A 22,404-nucleotide genomic window follows, 5' to 3' on the forward strand; every position below is an offset into this window, starting at 1 on the left:
TTTTACTTCTTCTCTACTTCTACAGGTCCAGATTTTATGTCTCTTTGAAAAGCCAACTAAAATAAAATATTCTACATGTTCATCCACATAAATTATATTGTGGTCCTCACCATGTAGATTATTTGCAATGTTCAGTAAGTGACTTGCTGATGCAAGATTATTTTAACAATTCTTTGACATATAAATCCAGGGAAAGTAGTGTATATTAAATACACACGTTGTACAGATTTCTCAAGTAAGCAAAAATATTGAAAAACCAAATAGAAAAGACTCGCTTGAAGAAAATAGGAACAACAAGATACTTTGCTGAAGGGACCACGGATTGGTATAATCACTTAGAAAAACAGTTTGACGCTAGAGTAACTCTTGTACATATATACTTTTCAAGAATGTTAAGGGCATGCGTGTTTTATAGGTAATAGCCAAAAAACTAGAAACAACCCTAATGTCTATTAACAATTGAATGAATTACTAACTATAGTCACATATCAAAAATAATCTATAGCAATGCACAATAACATGGTTGAATCTTAAAAATAAATGTTGATTGAAAGAAGCCAGAAACAAAAGAATATATATGATTTTGTTTATATACAGAGAATTCAGAAGCAAGCAAAATAAACCATAGCATTTGGGGATGCATACTTATATTTAAAGGGTAAAAGCAAGGAAATATATATTGTAAGAAGCAAATCAGTAATTACTTTGAAAGGAAAGGGATTATGATAGGGAAGGGAGTTGGTCAGGGTTTCTAAAGACACTTACAATGTCTCTTTCTTGGTGGTTATATGAATGCTTGCTGTATGATTTGTTAATTTATATGTTTATGTTTTATGCACTTTTTTGTATGTGCTATATAGTAAAAAACATTTTAAAAAAGAGAAAAAACAAAGATTTTTTTAAAAATTGCTTTTTATTTAAAAACATAAGCAGATGTAATTTGGTTGTTTATATTCTTTGGTTGTCCTTCAGTCTCCAAATAAACATTGGAAGCATAAGATCAGCAACAGTTTAATGAAAACATAGCATTTACAGGATTCTCAAATGGGTACAATATAAAATCTGTCATTAAAAACTAGTAAATGATGCAAGGCAGAACACATTTTAATAGTGGTACAATGGCAATAGCAGCTTTACAAATGTTTACCATAGGATTTCTATATCATTTTTTAAATGAACCTTTATTCCACAGGAATGATCTAATCATCAAATCATTTAAACTGATATAGTACAAAGTGTTTTATTAATATTATAAACATTATAAGTGCCCCATAAAACATTCTGTACAAATATTCAATTGCTTTAGTCTCAGTGATCATTCCCTTTATTCATACATAATATAAATATAGCTACACTGTTTCCCCCAAAATAAGACCTAGCCGGACAATCAGCTCTAATGTGTCTTTTGGAGCAAAAATTAATATAAGACCCGGTCTTATATTATATATAAGACCCGATCTTATAGTAAAATAAGACCATGTCTTATATTAATTTTTGCCCCAAAAGATGCATTAGAGCTGATTGTCCGGCTAGGTCTTATTTTTGGGGAAACATGGTAGCAGGTTTAAAAACAAAACTTACTAGAAGCACCTATGTTTCTTAACTTCATTATCCGTTTAATTATTATCCATAAATGTGCTGTAAACATAGATGTGGGTCTCATAAAAACAAAACAGTGTCCCCAGGTCTGCTTTGCAGTCTGGTGATTTTTATAATACTATTTGGCATCTCAAAGCAATATTTATCTGTGGAAATATAGGCATTTCTGGGAAATTGCTAAAATAGCTTTTTAGCTTAAGCTAACCAAGGGATATTTCAAGGATGTCATCATCTAAGTGGCTGCATCCTTTCAGGCTACAAAGTACACTGAAGACCTGAAACCCCTCGTTTCCTCTCCATGAAACACTGCTATCCTTATTCCTGGAACTGCAGTGGAGGTTACCAGCATCAAAGCTACTCCTGTGCCTTCAGTCACACTCACCCTAACGAGAGTTCCCCTTGCTCCAGGATACTAAGCACATTAGTGACGGATCCTGGCTGAAACTATAGTACTGGCCACTGCTAAGTAGACATGTCTGACAAACTGGGGGCTCCCAGAAATACTTGGCAACGTTGTAGGGGACTGACTGATAGGGCAGCCAAATGAAGTATAGGATGCCCAATTAAATTTAAATTCCAAGTCAACAATGAATAATTTTTGTATTATAAATATATCCCATGCAATATTTGGGACATACTTAAACTAAACAAATTATTCATTGTATCATGGGACATATTTATACTTAAATGTTATTTGTCGCTTATCTGAAATTCAAATTTGATTGGATGTCATGTATTTATATTTGCTAAATTTGGCAACCCTGGATTGGCAGGAAAGAATAAAAATCCAGTCAGGTGTGCATTATTACTATTATTGAGTTAATACAGTATTGAGGACAGGGAATCTGGTTCTACAAGTGAACCTACTATGGAACTTAGAGAATCCTTGGCAGTGCACTGTGGAAAATACAGGTCTCATGTTGAAGTCTTCATGAAGTTTATATTTAGCTGCATGCATGTGGCCAACAGACATCAAAATAACAAGCACCTTAGACTTCAGTGAGCCAGATATAGCCACCTACCTAAGACGCTAGAAATGATACATTTTAATTTTTAAGGTCATATTGGATCTTTTGCTTCTAATCCTTTTGGAAAATAGTTGGGTTTGGATGGAGAATGGTTTTACCTCTTAATTATTTATAGTGAACAGAAATCAAATCTGGAGGGCCTTTTTTATTGATCAAGTTTGTAGCACTTAATAAATGCATGAACTTTACAGGCGAAATACTTTTCTTTTCAATTACCCAAGAATACCCAAGATGAATGGGAACTAGGTTAGTACCTTAATGTCAAAACTGCACTTACAGAGTACAAATTAGAGTTATCTAGTTAAATCTGAACAACACTAAATTGGGTAATTCCAGGATAAAAATTGTTTTGGAGATTGTATTTTCTGTTCTATTTTCTTATTGATCATGCAAACTAGAAATATCCAAATACCCAATTTATACCACAGTATGTACAAGCTCCTTTAATTTAATTAATACTTTAATTCTTTATATGGAATTATATATTCATATAATTATTTATACATACCCTACTACATTAAAAAAATAAAAAAGGATTGGGGTGGATTTTATCTGTATATTTTATGGCCCATCAATCACATGGATTCAGGCAGAGTTGGCATCAGTTTTGTTCATCAAAGCCACTTGTAGAAAGTGGCAGAGTTTGAGTTGGGCTTCTAGGGTGAGCCAGCTATGAAAATAAAAACAAGGTTCTAGTTATAATGTGAATTATGTTCCTGTGGTCAACACAGCTCTCCTTCTTCCTCACTAACAGAACCCAGATTTTGTGCAAGGCATCAACGCATCCAGATTCTAAAATCTACTTTTCTACCCTTCCCTGATAATAATCAGAAGTTCCTGGATAGCGCCTGTTTAAAGAGATGAGGGGTAGCTTAGCCAATATACCCTTTGGTCCTTTGCCCTTCTCCTTATCTTGCCTAGAATGTAGACTGAGGCTTCAGCAAGTGCAGCCCTTCTGCCCCATGATCAAAGCCACACACTCAGGACAGAAGAGCAGAGACGAGATGGTGAAACAGCTGTGCCACTTATGGGCTGCCTGCTTTTTAAAGAAATATGCAGGTAAGAAAAAGAAGCCCCCAGCTGGTTAAGCTACTGTAGTCAGTTTTCTGTTACCTGCAGCCAAAGGTAAAACCGAACTAATAGAGTTGCTTCAGAGTTAAAGGAAAAAGGAAGCCTAAGAACTAGGTCGGAAAAGTCATTCTATGTGTAACAACAGCTTTTACTAGACATCCTCCTAATAAGTGGATATTAGGGAGCACAACATATAGCATAGGTCTTACCTGTGATTTTTGATGTTGTTCAATATGTGGTTTTATTAATTAGTTATTAATTATTGTAAATTTTATTAATTTATTTTCATTTCTTTCCAAGCTACCTAGCCCACTATAGTAGTTGTGGGGCTGGGACAAACAGAATCCTAGAACTGAACAAGGAAAGGAAGGGGCTTAGTCCTTCAGTGAGGCCTCTGCCCTCTGCCCCTGCCCTTCACAATCAGTGGTCACCAAGGAATGTGATCTGGGTATAGACTCCTATTGGAAGCTCCAAAAGGAGGAAAGAGGAATCTGGCCATACCCCCAAAGATGGCTGTACAGAGCTAAGGACCACGTTGAACTGGGAAGAGGGAAACCAAGCTGTCCTGCAAAAGGCACTGATGCTTAACGAGGGAACAAAGGGACGACAGTGTTGCGGTGGAACTGCCAGCAGTGGAGTCTGTGGTGTGTGTCTGCTGCCAGAGGGAGACAGAAATGTAAGCCTCATAGCCAAAAGGGCCAGCAGCCCTGTGTCCCAGCACTCTAGCTAGGGTGGCAGAAGGATGGCTGTTCTTCTCAGATCCAATAATAGAAGTGATCAGGGAGACGACCAAGACGAACAGGATTTGGAAGAAATCACACAAAGTGAGCTGATGTCCTGGATTTTGATGTGTGAGTCATATATGTAGGTGGTAAAGAAAAAAGCCGCCAAGACCTTTTCCTATCAACTCTGCCTGATCTGACTCCTATCTATATATCCCTCCTTGTCTTTCACCCGTGTCAAAGTTGCTCTCTCTATTACAGCCCCACTGGCCACTTTTCGGTTCCTCTGATAGGCCCTGATCTCTCCCACCATGAGACCTTCTCACATGCTGCTCTTTTTGTCCGGAACCCTTTCCTCCCTGACATCCTTGGTGGGCCCACCCCCATACCCCATAGGTACTTTTCCTAATTAATGCCTATTCATCCTCCAAGTCTCACCTCAGCACATTCTAGGAGATTTCTCCCTAAATTATTGAGGCTAGATCAAGTTCCTCTATCGGTTCCCACAGAACCCTGTTACTTTCCTTTACAACACTTACTTCGGTGTAAAATTATACAAATACGTGATTATTTGATTAACATCTATTTTCCCCACTAGACTGAAAACTCCAAGACAGTAGATCTGTGCCTGTTTTTGCTTACCACTATGTCCCTGGTACTCTAGCACATTGCCTGGCATATAGGAAGTGTTTACTAAATACTTAATAAAGGAATTTAAAAAACCAGACATTCATTGCTAAGTGGAGATGATAATGCTCACTATCTCACAGAATTTTATGAATCCTAAATATGAAAGTATATGGTGAAGCATAAGGTACCATTTAAAAATTATTATTATTATTAAGAAAGCTAAATAAATGATTTTGAAGACAAGAAACTACATTTTTTTTTTTTTTCTAAAGGCTTACCTGAAACTTTCTCCTCAATGCTCGGGTCATTACTGGCGTGAGTCCAATTCCTGTTTCCATATTTTCTTTATTGGTAAGTGGGGTCCCACCTGGGCTCCTGCAAAGGTAATGAAAATATTAGAAACTGCACTTTATGCCAATTATCAAATAGATTTAGCATAAAGATAAGAGTGTATTTATTACCTTTCTACATCGACTTTTCTAAGTAGTTTCCGCAGATCTATCTGACTTTTACCAGGAGTACTGATAAAATAAAGACATAAAAGTTAGAGTTTACTAGATTTTATCATTTTTCACAAAGCAAAGCAGTCATTTTTATAGGCAACATCCTAGAAAGTAGTTCTATTTGGTACATTAAAAAAATAGCAGTAGACGTTGATAGGAGCATGCGGTGACATAATCCTTACAAGCAATACTTTTTGACTTAGCAATTACATGTATAAGAATCCAACTCAGGGAAAAACTCAGCGATGCACATAGGTGAAGGACAAAGATGTTCACTGAAGAGTTATAGTTATTAAAACTCATAAACAACTAAATGTCTCAAAACAGGAGTTTATGTATGAAATTGACATATAACAAAACTGTATGTATTGAAGAAGTCAAAGTGATGGTTTAAACTATTTTTTAATATGATGGGGGAAAGCTCATGACACACGAAATGGGAAGAGCCATAAACTGTATCTACAATATGATTATACACAGGTATACACCCCACATTATATTTCCTTGATTCTAAGACATACTAGTTTACACATTTTATTATTTCGTAAATCTAGCTGCTTTAAAATTTTATTTAAATTGAGGCATAATTGACTAAAATTCTTGATATTGTTTCTTTTCTCCCCCAAAATCTGTTATTAAGTCAGTGGTATATCTATAATAAACAATAGAGTATATGCTTAGAAAAAGATCAGAACGATAAATAACAGTATGTTAATAGTAGCTATCTCCAATGACATGTTTATTTGGATGATTTTGGTTTTCTTCTTTAAACTTTTCTGTAGTTACCAATTTTTGTACAATGAGCATATATAACTTTAAATGTTAGGAATAGGCAAAAAAAATCATTCTTTTAAGTAGTGGTAAAGCATAACACTGTGCAATTCCTTACATTAAGACATTTGTGACTCGAGTTGATGACACTTTGGAGTTGGGCTTCAGGGTAACACGTTGCAAATCAGAGACCGTTACTAGTGGATTCCGGGCCTTTGGTGATGGAACAAGCTTTAATTGCAAAATGAGACATTATTAAAAATACATTAAAAATATCATTCAAAATGTAAATATGATAAAGCAATCAATATTTGACTACTGAATATGTGTAATGTATATCCACTATTCTACTCAGCTTTTATTCCAAAGCTTCAAAGTATGTCTCTGCCTCTTCAGACTAATGGTTGGTAGATATAACTGCACATTTGGGATCCACACATTTTGTTGAGAAGATCCACAACTACATGAATAAGACATCAAATACTTACCTTGGAATGGCTTCTACACATAAGACTTATATTTTGTTTCCATAAAGAGACAAGTAGGTTAATAGCTAAAAGACTATGTGTATGGTCAGTGACATCTTACCTTCGTCCTTTCATCAAAACTCTGTGTTTTCTTTAATTTCACAGCCAGTAGGTCTTTCACTGTTATCTGCATGGGTCCATCTTTTTTTAGCGGTCTAGCCTTAAAATACATAGAGAGATTAGAGTTCAATTTGGAACCAGGATACCCTGTCAAATGCAAATCCAAATCTAGCTTTTTTTGTTGTTGTTGTTTTTTAAAGATTTTATTGGGGAAGGGGAAAAGGACTTTTATTGGGGAACAGTGTGTACTTCTAGGACTTTTTTCCAAGCCAAGTTGTTGTCCTTTCAATCTTAGTTGTGGAGGGTGCCGTTCAGCTCCAAGTCCAGTTGCCATTGCTAGTTGCAGGGGGTGCAGCCCACCATCCCTTGCGGGACTTGAGGAATTGAACCGGCAACCTTGTGGTTGAGAGGATGCGCTCCATCCAACTGGGCCATCTGGGAGCTCAGCGGCAGCTCAGCTCAAGGTGCCGTGTTCAATCTTAGTTGCAGGGGGCAGAGCCCACCATCACTTGTGGGACTCGAGGAATTGAACCGGCAACCTTGTGGTTGAGAGCCCACTAGCCCACATGGGAATCAAACTGGCAGCCTTCGGAGTTAGGAGCATGGAGTTCTAACTGCCTGAGCCACTGGGCTGGCTCCCCAAATCTAGTTTTTAAGACTTGGATTTAAAAGTTAACTTTTATTTACCCTAGGAACCTATTAAATTCTTTACATCTACCAAGAATGATCCTGTTTTCAGTATCCATGGATGCTAAGGCTATTAAAAGTAGTCATTAAAAAGGTATGGCTTCAAGAATAAGAAATGGGCTCGTTCCCTGCATCTTCCTCAGGAGTCATTATAGCAAGATAGAAGTTGAAGGAGTTCCTCAAATCAAAGTGAAGTTTTATGTGAACTACCTAAAAGGGTAGTCAGAGAGATTAGGGCAAATATAACAATAGGCTCTGGATTTAACTCAGCCATTTTAGAATAAATGTATCTACAGAGACAATTCAGCAGATTTTTAAACAGGGTCATGCCTATCTTACTGATTCACAAATATTCTGGTCCCGTTGGCAAATAAGTAAATCTAATGGAGACTGATTCTCCAGCCTAATGACATTCTACTTTAGGATCTGCCAACTGTTTTTATTCTGAGTTCACTCACTAAGCCATCTTCTGTTCATAATTTGGTTTCCTAGGGAGGTTTTCCACTCTACTAGGTTTTATTAATTTATCCTTAAAAAAAAAAAACACCCAAAAACCCAACAACTTTAATTCCTAAATCTAGCTTTCATTGAGTTTCCAGGGGACAGAGTTTTTACAAACACATTAACTAACATAATTACGCTACGTAAATCATAACAAAATATAGCATTTCTGTCAAAGCCTTTAGCCCAGCCTTACAAGGAGACCTAGCTTTACTACTCCAATACATACTGACCAAACCACACCTTTAGATTCTTTTTTTTTTTTTTTTTACCTCAAGCGCTTTAGGGAGATTGGATTTTCTAATCAGCAAAGGAGCGATCAGAGGTGCAGGTGGGGGCAGAGGAGGAGGTGGAGGGGGTGGAGGTGGTGGAGGCGGTGGTGCAGGAGCTCGGAGATGGTCAGCGGGTGGCAGCAGCGTGGGAGGAAGTACAGCCCCGGATTCTCCAGCGGTGGTTAGAGCACAGGCAGGCACAAGACGAAGTTCACCGCTCCTGTAACACTTTTGACCGCAGCTTGGACAGGAAGAATGTTCTGAGAGAGCCTGAAACAAGACATTATTTTTGGCAAAGGAATAACAGATTAATCGGGTTCTTGCAGCTGAGAATCATTCAACAGCTACTGTGTGTTGACTGCTTTCTTGGCATGTATACCATGTGCTTCATAATATTTTCTCATTTCTCACAGGCTCATCCATCCATCCTTTCAGTCACCCATGCATGTGTTTTAAGTGTGTTACATGCCAGGCCTTTTGGGTACAATGTGAGTACCTTTGTCATCTAAGGAGCTCACAGTCTGGTGAGGAAGACAGACATTAAACATACACAACTACACTCAAAACAAAACTACTAATAATTCAGTAAGAGCAATGAAGTGTGTAGTCTGAAGATGAATAGTGAGAAGGCCGGCGAATGACATTTAGCCATGATCTAAAGATGAATTGAGATTTACCAGGTGAAGGGAAATAAGGACTGGGGGAAGAGAGTTCCTAGCAGAGGGAAAAATACTTAATGCAGCCAAGAATGTAGTATATTCAAGGAGCTGATAAACAGGCCAAGGGGCTAGAACATGACTGTCTGGACTGAATTGTGTACCTCCACCCCCAAATCATATGTTGAAGTTTTAACCCTCAGTACCTCAGGATGTATTTGGAGATGGGGTCTTTTCAGAGTGATTAATTTAAAATAAGGCTGTCAGGGTGGGCTCTAATCCAGTCTGACTGGTGTCCTTATAAAAAAAGGAAGTTTGAACACACAGAAGAGACACCAGGGATGGGCATGAACAGAGAAAAGACAACTTGAGGACCCAGTGAAAACGCAAGCCAAGGAGAGAGGCCTCAGAAAAAAACAAACCCTGCCAGTCCCTGGGTCTTAGACTTCTAGCCTCCAGAACACTGAGAAAATAAATTTCTGCTGTAGAAGCTACCCAGTCCATGTTACTTTGTTATGGCAGCCCTAGGAAATGAACACAAAAAATCCCCCATGCAGTAAGATGGCATATTAGTTTCCTGTGGCTGCTTTAACACATTATCACAAACATGGTGGTTTAAAATCAAAATTCATTTTTTCACTGCTGTAGCCCAGAAGTCCAAAATCAAGGTGTCAGCAGGGCTCGAGAGAAGAATCTGTTCCTTGCCTCTTCTAGCTTCTGGTAGCTACTGGCATTACTACTTGGAGGCTGCATCATTCCAGTCTTTGCCTCTGTGATCCCACTGCTCCTCCTTTTCTGTGTGTTCTGCTCTGTGTGCCTCTTGTGTAAAGACATTTGCCATTGGAGTTAGGGTCCACTCAGATAACACCGGATGATCTCCTCATCTCAGAATCCTTAATTTTATCTGTAAAGACCTGTTTCTCCCAATACAGTAATATTTACAAGTTCCATGGATTACGACTTGGATAGATCTTTTTGCGGGCCATCATTCAGCCCACTACAGATGGTATCATTCCTATTTTATAGATGATGAAACTGAGGCCTAGAGGAGTGAGGTGATTTGTCTCTCCTCCTCTGGCTAGTTCATATTGAGGTACAAATTCTGGGAGCATGGATGTAATCCCAGAAGCTTCTCTCCAAACCAATGGGCACAATATTTATTCTTTGAGTTTTGGATGTTGAGAATAGGAGCCTTGCTTAGGAGAGTTTGGAGATTCACACTTTTTTTTCTGCCTCTATCAGTCATGAAAATAAAAACACCCTGAGTATTTCAAAGAGTGGGAATATAATGTAGGCAGTTGGATCCACTGTTGATGGAAGAGTTCAGAAGCACACAGGGGAGAGTGAGGCAGTCCAAAGATTAGCAACGGCAGAAAGCCACAAATACCCTGAGGCTGGAAGAACAAGGGAAGAGCAGTCGAACCAGATCTCTGGAGCTAGGTTAACTCAGAGAATCAAGAAACATGGTAGACTTACTTTGTGGGAGCTGGAGTCAGGGAGATAAATACAACTATTGCTGGAGAAATTGTCCAACACAGAGAATGACATCCCTGTCTTCTCCCATCCTCTAATCTCTCATCAGTGTCTCCCATTAGCAAAGCACAACCAGGAGCCAGGTGACATGGAGCTTGGGAAATACAGCCTGCAGGGGTCAGCACCCCTGCAATATGGAACAGAGCCTCTAAATTTTAAGGAGTAGATCTGAGGACAAACAGGTCTAGGAGTAGCATTTGCCTATAGCCATTCCTGCTTCTGGTAGAAGCACATTGAAATTCCTATGGAGGACAACCCTTCCCCTCTGCACCGAATTCCATATTTGTGTTTTATTTGACAATACCAACCTTTAGTGCTTCCTGGAGCTTATGTAATTCACTTTCCAAAATGCAAAACCGTTGTTTTAGACTATGAAGTTCTCGGTGGCAGAAACGGGATGGAAAGATGGTGACTTTCAGTACTTCTAAGCTCTGCAATTCAAAAACACACAAGCCTGACTCTGAGGAGCAATATGATGATAAGGACAAGAAAAAAGGATAAGAAAGTGTTTTGATGTATGTTTTATAGAAACAAAGGCAGACATGACCCCATAACTTCATTTTATCTGAGCTTAGTCTACGTGCTGTGCTGAGTTGAAGGCATACATATGTGAACACACACACACATCCTGTATTGTTGAAAACATCTATGTCAAACCCATACCTGGGCTATGCAGTTCTGACACCAGTTGCATATGGACCATATTCGATTTGTCCAAACTTTTACTGCATCTTTGATACTAGGAAATTTGAAGTTCCAGGATGATCTTAGCCAGCTTCTGCTAAGGGATGTATCTGTTGAAGGAATTACCACTCTGAAAGAAAAACAAAACAAAATAAATCTAAAACTATTGAGTGGAATAGCCTCTAATTAAACAAGCTAGTTTTATAGCATGAGTTAGGAACAGAGACTACTTAAAGCCAAATTCTTCATTAAACTCTAGATTTCTGGGATTCACTTAAGCAACAAATATTTGTTGAGTAAATAAATAGTGATAAATTAAATAAAATAAACAAAATAGTAAATAAATAGGCATCAGGGATTCAATAATGAACAAAACAGACAAAGACCTTGCCCTCATGAAATTTACAGTCTCATGGAAGAAAGGTAACTATAACTAACTGACCAACTAACTAACGAATTAACTAACTAACTAACTAACATACATACATATATGGGTTGCTAGTGAATAAATGCTAAGGAGAAAAAGATAAAGCAAGAGAGGAAGAATGTGAAATGTTGGGTGGAGGTGAAATTTTAGATAGGGTAGCCAGGAAAAGTCTCCCTGAGAAGGTCACTTTTGAGAAAAAAACCTAAAGGAAGTAAAGAAGCTAGCAGTGCAAATATCTGTGAAAAAAGTGTTCCAGGCAGGGGCAATACTAAGTGCAAAGGCCCCAGGTGGAAGCTCATCTGAGGAATGAATGGCAAGGAAGCCAGGATGACTTGGCTGGAGAAACTGAAGGGAAGATAAATAATGTCAGAGTCAGATCATACCAAAAACTTCAATTTCTACTCAGAGAGAGGAAGACATTGAAGACTTTTAAGCAGAGGAGCAATATGACATTATTTGAATAGCCTTGGTCCTGCTGCTGCTGTGCTGAAATATACTACAGAGGAGGCCAGGGCAGGAGCAGGAAGACCAGTTAGGGGGCTTTCTCAATATTCAGGGGAGATAGAGTCAATGGTGACATCATGATTACTGCTTTTTGAGGGACTGTTTGTTTTAATTTTTTTCCTGTAAAAAGAGCTATAACAACAAAATGTATAAAGTATGTTATTGTGACAGCTAGAACCTTTGGATTCCTAGAACTTAAGAGTTCCAGAGAATAGGTGACCAAACTTTACCAAAACTGAGATTTAAATTCTAGTCTTATACCTCTCTTTCATAATGTAGGTACCAAATTTATGAGATTAAATTGACTAGGAAAAGTGAAACTACTGTGCACTTCCAACACAATTCCTTGATTTTCACTTCGTTAGAACTCTTAAACTATGGTTGCCACACAAAATTCAGGATGTTCAGTTAAAATTTAATTTCTGATAAAGGATGAATCATTTTTAGAATATGTATTGCAAATGTTGTGTGGAATAATACTAAAGAAATATTCATTGTTTATCTGAAATTCAAATTTAACTGGGCATTCTATATTTTCATTTGCTAACACCTAGTAACTTTTCCCTGAACTGATGGGATTTTTAATATTTTCTCTGTTCCACATTATGCCTTACCTTTCTGGTGAGGGTGGTGGAGGGGGAGGTGTAATTAGCTTGGACTGAAAGTGAGAGGCTTCTTTTTTTTTGAATAATCTTTTTGCTTTGGCCTTTAGCTTTCTTCTTCGTTGCTTGAACTTGGGCATGATTTCTGTAGAAAAATTTTTTTTTACAATTTTTATTGAAGAATAATATATATAGATAGAAAAGTGCACCAATCTTAAATGTATAGTTCAATGAATTATCACAAAGTGAATACACCCTTACAACTTCCACCTTGGTTAGGAAATAGGTCACTACAAGCATCCCAGAAGTATGCTGAAATGGAGAAAAACTTAAACCCAGATTTAAACTATCTCTAGAGAGACCTTGGCTTTGGCATTATATCACTGTCTAATTTTTAAGAAAATTTAAAAATTAGTTTCATGTGTCTAATTTTGTTTTCATTGACTTGATTTTCTTCATGAAGTCAAATGAATTTCCCTTTCTTTATAACAGAAAATGGCTATCATTGGGTAATGGTGTGTGATTAAAAGAAATTTTCTTTGCCAGTAACATTTACTGAGCATCCACTGTAATAGGTGGAGTTGTAGTGGAAGAAAGAAAATGAACCATTTATCAAATGCCCATTTACTATTAGGCACCTTCCAATACGTTTTCTCAGTGAATCCTCACTATCCTGCAAGATATTATCTCTGAGGAAGAGGGTTTTTATTCCTATTTTTACATAAGATTAAACTGAGGCTTAGAGAGAGTAGATGATTTGTCCAATGTAATACAATAAAGTATTAAGTCCAGATCTGTAAGTCTCCAAAAACCCATGTTCTTCCTAATATAGTGTGGTGCAATAGTAGATTAATAGGCGACATACAATGAAATAACCATTACCCCAAATCTAAACAAATGGGTGTTTCAAAACATTTATTTTAAAGCATGTTTTAAAAACTCTCTAGTATATATTTTAATACAGATCCTTTTCTGAAGAAAATTAAGTTAGAGCTAGCTTGAAGTCAAGTTCTAGAGGCCCTCCCTGTTTTTAGCTGTTGCTGCCTGAGAACAAAGATGTCATTCTTCAAGTAGCAGAACTAAAAAGTGGTCTCAAGGGCTGGGCCTCCTTCCCTTTACACATACATTTGAATAGGAACAACTGGCCTTTAAATTATACATTCATTCCACTTTTGTTCACCTAGTAACTTTCCAGCACTTGGTATGCTGCTCTAGCCTTGCTCAGCTCTCAGATTCCACTGGCTAAAGAACCTACCTCCACCACTGTGAGCTGTAAAAACTGTGAAGTGGCTTAGTTAGTTCTAAGAGCTCAGGACTTGCAGAGGGTACCCCTAATGGCAATGTGTGATAGTGCATAAATCAACAGCCCTACTAGGAGTAGAGGTTCTTCACAGCCCCTCACTGAACTAATTGCCAGGCCTCAAATTAATAGAGCCTTTTCCTTAGTTGTTCTTAGAGGCTTGGGAGACACACCAAAAAACAGTTGACTTCAACTTCATTACATCACTTTTTCTTCCTGCTGAAATAATGAAGGAAGGCCAAGCAGGAATGATGAAATACAAGGGATGTCTAAATAATTTACTCATTTAGAAAAAAAAAAAAAAGCAAAATAAAAATACTGTGAATAAAGATATTTAGGAAAGAATTGGAGGAAGCAGCAATCTTGTGATTGCCTGGGGAAAAAAAAAGGTTAGATAAACCTCCAAACTCATGCCCATGACCTTCTATGGAGAAATGTCACTGGAAACCTCTATCCAGGGCCCACAGTTCACTGGTTGGGGTCCCTAAAATCCAAGACTTCCATGGGAACCTCCCCATTCCTTGTCTTCCATCCGCCTCCTTGCGGCTTTCCCCACTTTGGTTCTCTCTCTCCCCCTGATGTGTTTTGTTAGAGATCAAACTGACATATAGTGGCTTCCTGCTTCCCTTTCCCCCTATATTCATCTGTCTCTAAGTTATGAAAATGAACTTTAGAAAGGAGCTGGAATTCCGGTTGAGCTTGGTGGATTGACTCTATACCTTTATCTCCACTCCAATGGTATACTGGGATTGGCAACTGCTACATTTTCAGGAAGTCTGAAAGTCAGTTAACACATCCACTATGAAAATTAAATTATATAAACTTACAATTAGATAATTTATATTTAAAAGGTAATCAGTAAAACTCATCACTTCCTAATGATTTTATAATTATGTATGCTTTTGAGGTTGTTTACTGCATTATATCTATATAGTGAAAATGCTATATATAGAATGCTGTGTAACTGCTCAATTCTTTCCAACTCCCCATTCAGTGACTTCACGTTGGAAACTTAAAATTGGCCATGCTGGGAGTATTTACACCACAAATATTATAAAACACTACAAATTAGAGCTTGACTTATTATTTTGTTGATTGTTAAGAAAGTGAGGAAGATGTTAATAATACAGATTAAACTTAAAAGAGTGTCCTCTCTGTAGTTGTTACATTGTGAACCAGCACAAAAAATCGAGGCATATTATTCTAGTATTTGAAAACTATTATCTGATTCATCAAAGAAGTTCCTTACATAACTAAAGTGGCATTCCAACATAAATATTTGTGTATTGCTTTTGACTTACTCTATTGAGTAAATGAAAATATCAACCAACATTCATATCAAGACTACACTTGTTCATAAATTGCAACCATAGGTTGACTACAGATACAAGAAGTCTGCAAAAATCAACAATAGCATTCTGTGAGAATCAATTAGTTATATAAAAATGTATAAGAAAGAGTACTATATGTTTTATTATTGTATATAGTAATCATAACATATTACCTTATATCACTAAATTTATATTAAAATTATGCCTATATTTATTAAACATTTATTAGCACACTACTACTCTACGCCCTTCTAAAATATCATGAAAAAGGCAATAAAGGAATAAAAAAGGCCTAAACCCACAGGACAAAGAATGGGAGCAGAGACTACAGTTGATGATATATGGAAACTAAATTATGGAAAAGGGAAAGCAGATGGATGAGTGGTAACTGACTCAGAGTAGAGGAAAGCTGAGGCTTGGCTGCCTGTGGGAGGGGAGCTATTAGGTTGGTGCAAAAGTAACTGCGGTTTAAAAGATTAAAAATAATTGCAAAAACCGCAATGACTTTTGCATCAAACTAATAATGGGAAGCCAACAGGAAGCAAGGCAATTCCCAGAACTTTGAGAAGATTCAGGCCTTGAAGGCACCCAGCACCTCTGAAGGTTTTGGGTAGGGCTAACATAGGATTGATTAAAAGCTTTTATAAGGGGTGGATAGGCCTCTGAAGTCTGTCCTCCAGTCCTGGCAGCCAGGCAACTGCCTGGCTTTCACATCCTCTCCAGTAAAGACAGCCAGGTTTATTTTCTGGAGAAGTTGAACCATAGAGGTGCTGAATTCTGGGCCACCAGGCATATGTAGCAGGATCATGTGTGTATCACCATATACAAGATAGGGGACTGCAAAGTGAGACTTTCAATCTTCTACAGCTCAGCAACCAGAACACAGGCTACCAGGTTTAATTCCCTGCCTCAAACCCCCACACCCCTCATTCCCCCACGCAGGAGACCAGAAGATTCCTATCTAGGGAAATTGGCTGGCCCAAGAAAAAAGACCTACAAATACTGACATTTGGGGTTCCCTCCAAAGTAGCAAGTCCTTGAGCAATTACCACTGATGTGCCCACAGTTTGCTAGTATCTATCTCCCCTACTTCGAGCTTCCAAATCATCTCTTTGTGCCTTCCTTTGACACATACCAGCCAAAGATCAGCCATTTTAGGAAAGTCTCTAACGTGAAAGACAGAGACCACAAATAAACAGAAAAAAAAAAAAAAAAAAAAAGCATTTCCATTTTAAAGGAAATGGAAAGATGCAGGAAGCAGAAGAAAACTTAAGAAAAAAAACACAAATATCTTCAGAAAATTAGATATTGCATTCAGGAAACAAGAAGGATGAGAAAAAGCTTTTAAAAATTAAAAATAGCAGCAATTTTAAAAATGTCATAGAACATTTGGAAGATAAAAGTTTTAGGAGGGAACAGAGAAAATGGAGACTTTTATCAAATAAACAACACAAAAATATTCCCTAGAACTGAAGGACTTGAATTTCCAGATTGAAATGGTCCACTCAGTATAATGAATAAGAGAAGATTCATGTTGAGGCACGCCATCATATAAGAACAATAAAAATAAAGGGATTCTGAAAGCTTCCAGAGAAAAAAAACAGTCTAGATATCGAGGACTGAGAATAGAATGGCATCAGACTTCAACAGCAATACCGGAATTCTGAAGGAAAATGTTTTCCATCCTAGAATCCTATACCTGGCCAAACTTTCAGTCAAGTGTAAAGAGAATTCAGATAAATAATGGGAATTTCCAGGGTAATGGTGACCACAAGTCCCGGGAAGACAGCTTTGAAACAGGCCTAGGGCAGGGGTCAGCAAACATTTTCTGTAAAGGGCCAGATAATAAATATTTTAGGCTTTGTAAGCCACCTGATTTCTGTTAAGACCACTCAACCCTGCCTCTGTAGCATCAAAACAGCCATAGACAATACTTAAATCAGTGCAGCTATGTTCTCGTTTTTTTTATGGCCACTGAAATCTGAATTTCATATAATTTTCATGTGTCACAAAATATTGATCTTCTTTTGATTTTTTTCAACGATTACAAATTGTAAAACCATTCTTAGCTCATAAGATGTATAAAAACAGTAGTTTGCTGACCCCTGGCTTAGAGCACATACTGCTAGTGAAGTGAGCAAGAGTGACAGAGGGTTTCAGCAACAATGTCTCTAAGGAAAAAAAGAAAACAGATAAATTACCTAATGAGTTTGACCATTCAAGCAGAGTTGACTTTTTTTTTTTGTAAAGTTGGGGCCAAATGAGTGACAGGTGCTTAAAAAAGTAAGTATATAAAAATGGATGGGAAAAAAGTTGTACAAGAAATATAATCATAGTAACATTATATGTTCTGTTGTTACACAATATTTAATAGTATAAACAGTGAATGTTTATTTAACCAAAAATGATGATATAGGTATATTGGGAAGACAGAAGGAGAGAAAGTAGAAATCAGTAGTTATCTATTTTATATAGTGTCTAAATTTGAAACAAACTAAAAAAGAAATAGTATTATAAGCATGTCATGTCGAAACATGGAGGAAATAATTTCAAGAGTGGATAAGTGTTGCCTTTGGCAAGTGGGAGTCAGGATTATAAGGAGGTGATTCAGAGGACTGCCATTTTTTGTTTTGTTTCTAACGATAATAAGCCTTGACAGTTAACCTTTGGTATGTATTATTAGCTTGAAAAACAGAATACTGCCTTTTTGAAATTGGGCCATCTCTTTCTAGCTCTTTCCTGGTGGTTGTTCTAGTTCTAGTGCCCATGCATTCAAATTTGTAGAGTTCTACACAAGCAGATGCATGTCATTTTGGAGATCATTTTCAATCAAAAAAAATCTAAGAACTAAATCATATTTCTCCTCTCCTGTGTGTGTGTGTGTGTGTGTGTGTGTGTGTGTGTGTGTGTGTGAAAGAGAGAGAGAGAGAGAGAGAGAGAGAGAGAGAGAGAGAGAGAGAGAGAGAGAGAGAGAGACCTGGGCATTGTCATTTTATCTAATAGCCTTCTAATTAATACAGTAATTAGCATATGCAGAGAATTTAAAGAATATATAACATCAGTCAGGGTAGAAAGATGCAGTCTGAGATAATTCTTAGATTAATGTTCCATTCAAAACTAGTCACAGGTCTTTCAAAAATTAAAGGTCATTAATTCCTGCCTGAAACAGGACAGTGGATTCAGCAAGCTAAGGTTTGTTTTATTATCATTGCTTTATTAAAAGCGTTAGATACTCTGCAGAGGACAACTGTCCAGTTGAAAGAGTATATAGCAGTCCTCCTTGAGGTTAAAACACATATACTTGTCTCCTTTCCAAAAGAATAATGAGACACACAAATTCTTTTTCAAACATACAAATTCTTGGGTTAGGTGGGATTCTAATTGCTAATACTAGATAGAAGCTCATGATTACTTGAAGTATTTTTCCTGTTTTTTAAATTTCCTTCCTTGTTTTGAAAAGATCTTAAGGCCAATTAAAAAAACGCTGTACCATAACATGATTACAAAAAGGTTAAAAAAAAAAAGGTAAGTAAGGAAATGAGGATAGAACAGTATAAAATATATTATAGATAACACTTATATACATATATTCATATACATGAATAAGAAATATTCCTCTGATAATTCATGCTATCTCTTCTCCTTACCATCCTTCCCCTTTCTGTCCTTTAACTTCAGTTGCCTTTGCCATCTTTCTCCTGGGCTTTCCCCTGTTTTTGTCTTTTGCTATAGTCTATTTGCCCCTACTCTTCTTATTTTGAAAAAAAAAAAAAACTTTTCCCCCCTTCTTCCGAAAATTTTTAAACCTTTAGAAAACTTACAAGAATAATATAGTAAACACTTATATATCATTCACTTGGATTCACCAATTGCTATCTGTTATCTCTCTGTATGGGTGTGTGTGTAAAATATATAATGTGCATTATACATAATATTTAAAATATATAACATATGAAATACATTATATAATTATATATTTATATAAATTTGGTTTATCCCACTGGGTACCTTTTATATATCATACGATATATATACACACCCCTCTACAGAAAGGTAACAATTGGTGAATCTAGGTGAGTGATATATGAATGTTTATATATATGTACACACACGTAAGTTTATGTTTTTGGTTGAGCAGAGTTAGTTGTAAACATCATGATACTTCACTCCTAGATACTTTAGCTTGAATTTACTAACATGGACATGGACATTCTCCTACAAAACCACAATCATAATCAGGAAATTTAACCTTGATGTTATCTAATAAACAGTCCCTATTCAAATTACCCCAATCATTTCAATAATATCCTTCATAGCTGCTTCCTTTCCCTTTCCACATTGCATCTAACTGTAGTGTCTCTTAACAATTCATAATAGTTCCCCAGCATTTTTATATAAGTATTTGCCTGTCTTCATATTTATACTTCTGAAGAGTCCAGGACAGTTGTTTTGGAAAACGTTCCTCAGCTTGGGTTTATCTCAGTGTTCCTCCAGTGATCCTCCTGCCTTCAGTCTTTCTCCTTGTCGATTCAGTTTCTATACTATTACTAGAGTTAGTTTTTTAAAACAAAAATATGATCCTGATATTCCCTTGCTTGAAAGTATTTGAAGGTTCCATATCACCCACTGAATACACCAAATTCCTTAGCACACCTTTCAAAGCTTTTCACAATTTAGCTCTAATGGCCCTTTGCAGCCTCATCTTTTTTAGTGACTAGCAGTTTGTACTTCAGGTATACCAAACACCAAATACTTTCTATAGTGTTATCAGCCTTTGCCCCTGCTTAGGGTTATCTTCTTCCTGGTCAACTTATTTTGCCTTCAAGAAACTGTCACTTTTTCTCACAGATACTTATTGAGTGTTTATAATCCACTATGTACTATGGTAGGTGCTGGGATACAATTCTGAACAAGACTAACATAGTCACTGTCCTTATAGAATTTATACTGGCTGAAATGTCATCTCAGTTGAGCTTCTATAGCACTTCATGTGTGTTGTGTACCCCTTGAGCTGGCTCTGACTTTGGGCAACCCTGTGAATGACTGATGTCCACATGTCCTGTTTTCAACAGCCCTGAACAGCTCCAATAGACTCATGCCAGTGGCTTATTTTTTGGAGTCAATCCATCTCATATTTGGTCTTCCTCTATTTCTGCTGCTTTCTATTTTTCTCAGCATTATTGTCTTTTCCAAAGAACCCTGCCTTCTCATGATGTACTCGAAATAGGACCACTTTAGTTTTGTCATTTTTGCCTCCAGTGATGTTTCAGGTTTCATTTGCTCTAGAATCCTTCTTTTGCTTGCATGTTCGTCACTGAACTGGATTACGAGCTTTTCAAGGGTTAGGATAAATTTTATTCATCTTTGTTTCCCCAGGACCTAAAGTATATCAGGTACTAAATAATGTTTCATTCACTAAATGATTAAAAGAAATGATTCCTGTTAAGTGTTAGATAGCAAGTGTTCTCTCTTTTAGTTAACGAATATGCTTTAATACAATTAAATTCTGGAAAATCTCTTGGTGAGGGAGATTTTCAGCTCTTCAAATCATACCACACCTTCATATAGTTAAAAGATGGGTCTAACCCTATTTTCAGTAGGGAGATGCAATAAATAATAAAGTAAGAATTACAATCTTCTGCCAGAGTTGGCACTGTTTCTTCTATTAAAACTCCACCCTGTGATATGAAAAGAGCTTTTGGTCAGGGGGCACCTCCAAAGCTGTGGCAACAAAGGAAATGACAATTGCATTGCATTTCTATCCTCCTAAAATACATTTTTATGGCGGTTTCTTACACTTTCCCATAAACAGCTTTCAGTCAATTTATGTTTCCATTAACAGTTCAATTGATTCTTGAACATCCATAGGGCTATTTCCGGTACTTGATTATAATTAATTTTACGTTTTATGCTGTGCAGTATTGCTTTTTTAGTTCCTGGCTCTTTTATTCTAAAGAGATCGCAGCTCCCTAAAACCTAGTCTAGCACATAGTAAACAGGGCACACTTCTTAAATTGACACTCTCCAGAACTTCGGACGACATTAAGACTACATCAAGGAACACAGTAATACCCCTTTCAAGAAATGAAGGTTCTCGAACTTTAATGTGCATAAGAATCACCAAGGGGATGTTGTTGAAATGCATATTCTGATTAAGTAGGTCTGGGTGGAGCCCGATAATTTGTTTTTTAACAAGCGCCCAAGTAATTCAGATGCCGTGGTCTGTGGACCACACATTGAGTAGCAAAAACATAAAGGCAAAAGGAAGGCATATGCTTTGCTCCAAAACATATTTTGCAGAGTGTTAATTAAATAGAAGTATGGTTGGGGCGCAATCGGGCCGACCACTTCTTACCCAGCCTCAAACCTCCTCTTCCGCGTTCCATCTCCACCCCCGAGTCCCGCCAAAGTCCCCACCTCCGTAAACCGTAAGAACACAAGCAGCAACAGGCCCAGCTACGGAAAACGCGAGCCCACGTAACAAAGCAAGATATTCCTGCACTTACTAGTCTAAGAGCCCAGGGATTAGATGTCGTCTAGGCAGTAGCCTCGCCCTCTCCATGAAGAAAAATTCAAAATTAAAACCTTATCGTGGAGGGACCAATCATAGACATGCTCTCTCCAGGATTCGTTCTCCCTGAAGCGTAGGAGCACAGAATGGCTTGTGATTGGCTGAGACAGCATCAGGCTCCGGCCAATCAGAGTTGAGGAGCTTCTGTGAATAAGGGGAAAGGTTGGAGCGAAGGGGAGGGGAAGCCGGAGAGGAAAGGAGGTGTGTCAGTTCCCCTGTGCTGTTTATGGAAGCCTTAGCGTAATTGGGTGGCTCGTCTTCCGATTGCACCAATCGCAATGTTCTCTATTGAGTCCTAACTATGAAATTGAAAGTAGAGTTGAAGGTACAGCCAATGGAAAAAAAAGGGGGCACAGCAGCCAATCCTCCTGCGGCGTTTTGTGTCTTTGCCCAACAGGAAAAGGTGTTTCATGCGGAGAGGCGTT

The 22,404-nt window shown here is 37.5% G+C and overlaps 1 protein-coding gene across 1 annotated transcript; it reads right to left on the bottom strand.

Moving 5' to 3' along the window:
* Positions 1-998: 998 nt before the first annotated feature.
* Positions 999-22,118, bottom strand: PRR11 (proline rich 11). Its single transcript, XM_019736315.3, has 10 exons — positions 21,915-22,118; positions 12,790-12,922; positions 11,224-11,374; positions 10,869-10,991; positions 8,372-8,641; positions 6,913-7,011; positions 6,443-6,555; positions 5,512-5,571; positions 5,329-5,425; positions 999-3,297 (listed from the first exon to the last, which is right to left on the bottom strand). The coding sequence occupies exons 2-10, from the start codon at positions 12,915-12,917 to the stop codon at positions 3,229-3,231; spliced, it is 1,110 nt and encodes a 369-aa protein (XP_019591874.2). The 5' UTR covers positions 12,918-12,922; positions 21,915-22,118; the 3' UTR covers positions 999-3,228.
* Between the last annotated feature and the right edge of the window lie 286 nt (positions 22,119-22,404).

This window comes from Rhinolophus sinicus, chromosome 12, assembly GCF_057876585.1.
Source record: "Rhinolophus sinicus isolate RSI-liver-muscle chromosome 12, RSI-T2T, whole genome shotgun sequence".
NCBI classification, from domain to species: Eukaryota; Metazoa; Chordata; class Mammalia; order Chiroptera; family Rhinolophidae; genus Rhinolophus; species Rhinolophus sinicus.